At 46.9% G+C, this 5,859-nt stretch overlaps 3 protein-coding genes across 3 annotated transcripts; all 3 read left to right on the top strand.

The window, feature by feature from the left end:
• Window positions 1–130: 130 nt before the first annotated feature.
• Pmar_PMAR019248 (Glycine-rich RNA-binding protein, putative) lies at window positions 131–1,942 on the top strand (the record flags this gene model as incomplete). The annotated part of the gene is made up of 11 exons (XM_002780300.1): window positions 131–202; window positions 280–367; window positions 671–704; window positions 756–823; window positions 872–926; window positions 1,091–1,199; window positions 1,246–1,317; window positions 1,367–1,458; window positions 1,501–1,578; window positions 1,630–1,751; window positions 1,798–1,942. 11 exons carry the CDS (start codon window positions 131–133, stop codon window positions 1,839–1,841), a joined length of 834 nt encoding a protein of 277 aa, XP_002780346.1. The 3' UTR covers window positions 1,842–1,942.
• Window positions 1,943–4,518: 2,576 nt separating this feature from the next.
• Window positions 4,519–4,874, top strand: Pmar_PMAR019249 (hypothetical protein; the record flags this gene model as incomplete). Its single annotated transcript, XM_002780301.1, has 2 exons — window positions 4,519–4,704; window positions 4,833–4,874. 2 exons carry the CDS (start codon window positions 4,519–4,521, stop codon window positions 4,872–4,874), a joined length of 228 nt encoding a protein of 75 aa, XP_002780347.1.
• A 374-nt stretch (window positions 4,875–5,248) lies between these two features.
• On the top strand, window positions 5,249–5,782 carry Pmar_PMAR019250 (hypothetical protein; the record flags this gene model as incomplete). Its single annotated transcript, XM_002780302.1, has 1 exon — window positions 5,249–5,782. A coding segment is annotated over one exon (534 nt), but the record flags the coding sequence as incomplete, so codon positions are not given.
• Between the last annotated feature and the right edge of the window lie 77 nt (window positions 5,783–5,859).

The following is a 5,859-nucleotide window of genomic DNA, read 5'->3' on the forward strand; positions in this document are numbered from 1 at the left end:
AACATTTCGCGTACTGGTCGCCGTTTTCTCATCTCAGCAACTATTCGTTGGTGGTATACCGGACGGGTTCACTGACGATGATTTTCATCGATACTTTTCACAATTTGGAAATGTTGAGAGATCAATCGTTATGACGGATAAAATGACTGGTCGCTGTCGAGGCTTTGGTTTCGTAACGTATGCGACAACTGGAGAGGTAGAGGTAATAATAATCTCATATAATCGTGCTCCGCGGAGCCGATACTGGAAAAGTTTCCGTCGGGACTCTTATGTGTTCAGAATTGCCTCGCGAACGGGCCACATCAACTGAATGGGAAACATGTCGATGTGAATCGGTCTCAAGATCCTAAGGATGCTCATAAGGGAGGTGGTATCTATCTGGGAATCATCTATAATGTTTCCGGGGAGGAACTCATTTTGAATTTCCCACATGCCTAGGATCACATTCTTCAATCAGTTGGTCACAATAGGAATATTTTTCCGAAACCCTGGGGGACGTTATCTTGAAATTACAGAAGGCCCTAGTCCATGGTTTGGTATTACGTCGATCGCGAAGTGATGACGCGATATAGTATTGTCATGATGGCTCGTTAGCTAGCCGCGCAATCATAGTTAGCATATTACGGCTTATAGTGATGGGTGTTCACTGGTCCTTGTTGTTTGTCGTCAGGCTGGGGCTCCGATAGATCTGGGGGTCCCTCTCGGTACTACTGTCGATTCTCAGTGGAATTCATATAATGCCTCATTCTCGTTAGACGTGGCGGTGGTGGTGATGATCCGAAGAAGGTGTTCTGTGGAGGGCTGCCTCAGGACTGTGATACAGGTTGGTGTCAAACTCGGCAGTGATATCGCCCGATCTATTTCCTTCCAGAACGCCTTCGTCAGCACTTTTCCCAGTACGGCAACATCGTCGACTGCATAGCTATGTAAGTGGAGTAATGGAGTTCTCCACACATGAGAACTATGTGTTCGATTTTCATAGTCCGAAGCGAGAAAATGTTGTAACCTCGCTAATTCGACTATCAGGAATCTGAAACCTCGAACATTTCGAAATCTATAAGTAAGCAATATGTTAATATGTATATGTTAGGCGGGATCGAGATACTGGTCGGTCGAAGGGTTATGGTTTCGTCACCTTCGATTCGGAAGATGCTGTCAATGCGGCTATAAATGGGGATAATACGATCGATGGGCGATGGGTAATAACACCTAGTCAAGTATACGTGCATAGTGGATTCTCCTCAGGTCGAGGTTAGGAACTCTCAGCGGTTCGGGGGCTCGGATGGGAGTAGTCAAGGAAAGGGCCGGGGCTGGGGGGTAGTACTTTGCTACTCGTAGAACTGCCAAGTTTTATACACATGTACAGTCGTTTGAATCGCAAGGCTACGGTGATGCCTATAGTCAAGCGGCGGCGGCGGCCATGCAGCAGGGATGGGCTGGGATGGCGGCTCAACAGGCGTACTGAGCAGTACTAGGAGATTCGGGGATGCTTCTATTCAGAGCATACTATCCTTACGCGGCCTACTACGGTAGTTACCAGGCTGGTCAACAGGGAGGTCAAGCTGCTCAGATGGATCCGTGAGGCTCCCTACGATTTGTCAAAGTTATGGTATTACAAGCCATGCACAGTTACGCTGCCTATTATGCTGCAATGGCTGCTGCAGCAAATCAGCAACAACAACAGCCGGTTGCGGCAGCGTCACAAGAAACGCCACAACAACAGCCTCAGCAGTCGTACCCATCAGGAGGAGGTATAGTCACTCAAGTTTGGACTGGGTCTATAATTTCATATCACAGGTGCGAGTATGAGCGCTGATGCGGGACGTTCTAATCCGTATTAGCTACCTTGACACTCGTACTATAGACAGAGCGTAGTAGTTGAGTAACTGCGAGTGTTTGGTAGCTTCCGTTTCGAGGCTAAGGTCATCATCCAGTTGAACATATGTCATAGGCAACTTATCACACACTATTACTTGTTTTGTGTTGTACTGTGGGAGGTTGTACTTGGGTGGGGAGGTGGCGGACCATCGTTACAACACAAATGCTGTATTATCACGATGATTGTGTTCCTCGTGGATTTGACATTTGATAGAATGCTTACCCGAATCATCTCTTATCACGTCCCTTCTCAGTGGAAAGAGATTTTTGAAACTCCTAAATTAAGCGTTTCGATGTGTGTGTCAATCAGCAGCCTCTACCTCCAAATGATCGTCTGAACGACATCATTAATGTCGACATTTCTCGCATTTTTCAATCTGTCATTCTCTTGGTGGGAAAGCCATCGAGCCACCCCCAACGAGTGATAGAAAATCATTCGACGATCATTCAAGGAGATACGGTGATTGCTGCAGGAGAAACATTTAATCCTACGACTTCTCAACCCTCGATAGTTATCAATGCGTCCTTCGAGAAGTTGTTTCTTGCGTTTCCCTGAGAGATTGTGATTCTACGTGGCGAGAAATGGAAAATAAATTATCGCTAATACGTACATGAACGACTCAATAAGTCTCGAAGTGCTATTCGACGATTCGCTCGTTTTACGAGTGGCGGGCTCCCTTTTCGCATCAAGGTAAATCCGTGACCGAACAGAACTCAAGGCCGCGGATTCTCATCATGATTTCAATCATTGTCACTGATGCGCTGTCGAGCGTAGTCGATCTACATGTCTAACAGAAAGTTGACCTTAACGATCACTAACGGAAACAGAACGTACGATACGGTAATGTCTGCTCTAAAACTAAGGCTCTGGACGATGCCGAGACTGTATTAGTAATACACGGAAATAATAGATTGAGAAAAAAGTCGCATGCACTAGGCCACGTAACGGGCATCACTATGCAATACGGAGATCGCAAGTAAAATTGTGAAGACCAGTCACTACAGGACGTATTAAAGCTGCTCTAGGATAATGACCAGAAACAGTGTTCTAGACGGTTCCCATATATCATCAATGAACCACTGGGCAGACTGAGGAACCTCCCCTGGTGTTGACGAATTTGGGAGGAACACTGACAGGAGTGCCTGTCTGAAACGCTCTCATCGGGCATTTACCACCACTTTCATCACCGGGGCGTGCTTCAGTGAAGGGACCGTAAACACCCATAAATGCGCATAGACCATGAATATAGTCCCTTACAAAACCAAGGGGCATACGGAAATCTTCGCATGCCTTAAGTTGCATGAGTAACCAACGATTGCGCTGGTTCCAAGTGAAACCATCACCAATGAACCCAGCCTCTGCAGGAGCATTGGTTCTTAGAGGGCAATGCTGGGCTTTCTTGTGAGAAGCGTTGACCTTACGAATTGATGGACCTTCTTTGTCATCACCGACAGCATAGAAGAACCATCGACAGAAGAGTTCGTGATGGGGCACGGTCTTATCGCTGTATAGAACCCCGAGAATTGGGTCGGCAAAAGACATATCATAGAAGTGTTTGACCAGGGCCAGAATATTCCCCCTGCCACCAGCAAGGTCTACCAGGTCGGCAGGGAAGAGCTGCATCCTCAGAAAAACACGAACTGAAGTATCGAGAAATGAAGACGAGTAATCACCAGATTGAGTTTGAAACTCATCATTCGAATTTGATGGCGGACTGAGAGGGACGCTTCAATACTGTCCATCCTAGAATTGAAGACTCCATGATCAACAGATACTCAGGACTGAGTGCTCCAATGTCAACACGCACTTGCGCACAGGCGAGAATCTTGCACGCACGCGCAAAAGTACAAAATAATGGGGATGATTTGATGAGTATCCCTCCCACGAATCGATCCTAATACCTTTCGATGGATATCTCATCGTTCTACCTTCGAACTATTCGAACTCATGCGGATTGTCCACGTGTCGGGGCAAGGGATCATGAGATATATGACGCGGAACATGTTTTATCATCCAAGGTTTGGGGACACCTTTGTTTTGCTAGAAAAGGTCGAAAATGAGAAGATATTCTCAGGCTCTAACTAGTCAGACGAACGGGCGGTGCGGTGACGATACTTGAGGGGGTACAAAATGCACAGTCAACGGAATGATGATGATGAGTGGCCAACAATAGAACAACGTAAGGTATACTATGGAAACAATCGAGGGTAGGATGCCATATAGTCAAGCATTAGTTCGGATGAGTTCATGGTAGTCGGGTATCAGAGTCGAATCACGGCGTGTAGTGATTTGTAGTTAGCCAAGTTGATTTTTTTCGGTTGTGTTGTTGCCAATTCAACCATCACGTCGGTGAGTAGCAGATGTTCTACGCCTTTTCAACCTTCATTTTAGCATTAAAAACTTTAATTTCACCAGGTAGGCGAGTCCGTGCACCAAGATAGTTTCATAGAACCTTCAGTTTCGGCGTTGCACGGTTTTGAGAACGTCAATTTCGACAGCGTGCCGATTTGGAAACTTCAATTCCGTCGACACAGATAAGAGACTTCGATCTCGATGAAATAATACTTCCTATTCCGTACGTAGAAACATCAACGTGAACGTGACGGTAGAATATGAGCAGTTTTTAATTATATAGTTGAATGGCATTGAACCCAGAGAAGATCCGGCAGCGATTCGAGAAGGCCGTAGACCTCGTGCAGAAGACCCAAGCTGGTAACGTTGCGTTTGAGAACAACTGTGAGCAGGCGTTCGGAGAGTTCAGAATAGCAACGCTGCACAGCAAGAGGGTGCCTCATCTGCTGGATGATGTCACACTGAAGGATGATGTAATAATAGGAGGTCGAGGAGATCATCAGTTTTGGATTCTCTACATCACATGTCCTTCGAAGTGTGTGCTAATACGTGGTATTACTTTAACCCCAACTACAACGCGCGTATAACCGTTCATTCTCAGCAACTATTGATTTCTATTCTTTATCAATTTATAACTCTGTGATTGGGGTGGGAAGTGCGCCAGGGGACGCCTCGCACATAAGAACTGTTTTGTTTCTTGCTCCTACAGATATGGGAGTTCCTACTAAAAGTATCAGAGACTAGATTGCCATACCATCAGCGTGTCGATGAAGTAGTGGATATACTACTGGGCTCACAACCATGGATGGAGGCATTTGCTAAGAATCCTCAACTAGTGCGGAGCAGAAGTCGACTCCCAGAAGAGGTGCTCCACCCTCCATCTCGTGAGTGCACGCATGTCGGCCTTTCCAGATACGCCCTGCATTCGACAATCGACTGCAGGACTTCGTTGAACTCAATGATGTTCGCCAATATCGACTTCTACTCGAGGCGACTACAGAGAATGGACTGCTCGAAATGGCTGTAAAGGCCTTCAACAAGCAGTACTGTGGCACAACTCTATCGATATCAGACGCTGACAAGTATAACTGTGTTGTCCTACCATCCGCTTCCTACGACAAGGCCGAGGAGCATCTTAAGAAGGGCAAGGACGTCCTTCTGCTGGGAAGGCTCCCAGAGAGCACACTGCAGTTGGAGACTCTGGCCAGGTTCGCAGAAGAGTACCCTAAACCCAAACTGGTGGCCGCATACCCCGAGGATGCTATCCACTCATTGCAGCCTATCACGAATATAAAGTCCCTCTTTATATCCTTCGGACCGACTGTGAGCAAACTGCAAAGCCTGAGGATCATCAAGAAGATCACTGCCAATGGTGCCGTGTCTCAATCCTCTATAGTGGGCTCGGATGGAGCCAAGACAGTAGCATGTACTCTGTCGAGCGGCGCAGCTGTCTGTGCACGATGGACCCCCTCAAATAAGGATCTATTCTGTAGTGGTGACGCTGTTACTGATAACGCTGTGGTCCCGATACGATTGGTGAAGCAAGACCCTGTGAGCATCCTGACGAGAACGCTGGCTAGGATGTGCGATATGGAAAAGGAAGCAGAGTCATTCAACTGGCAAGCTGA

The sequence above is a fragment of the Perkinsus marinus genome (genome assembly GCF_000006405.1).
Source record: "Perkinsus marinus ATCC 50983 genomic scaffold scf_1104296944428, whole genome shotgun sequence".
Classification (NCBI taxonomy): domain Eukaryota; phylum Perkinsozoa; order Perkinsida; family Perkinsidae; genus Perkinsus; species Perkinsus marinus.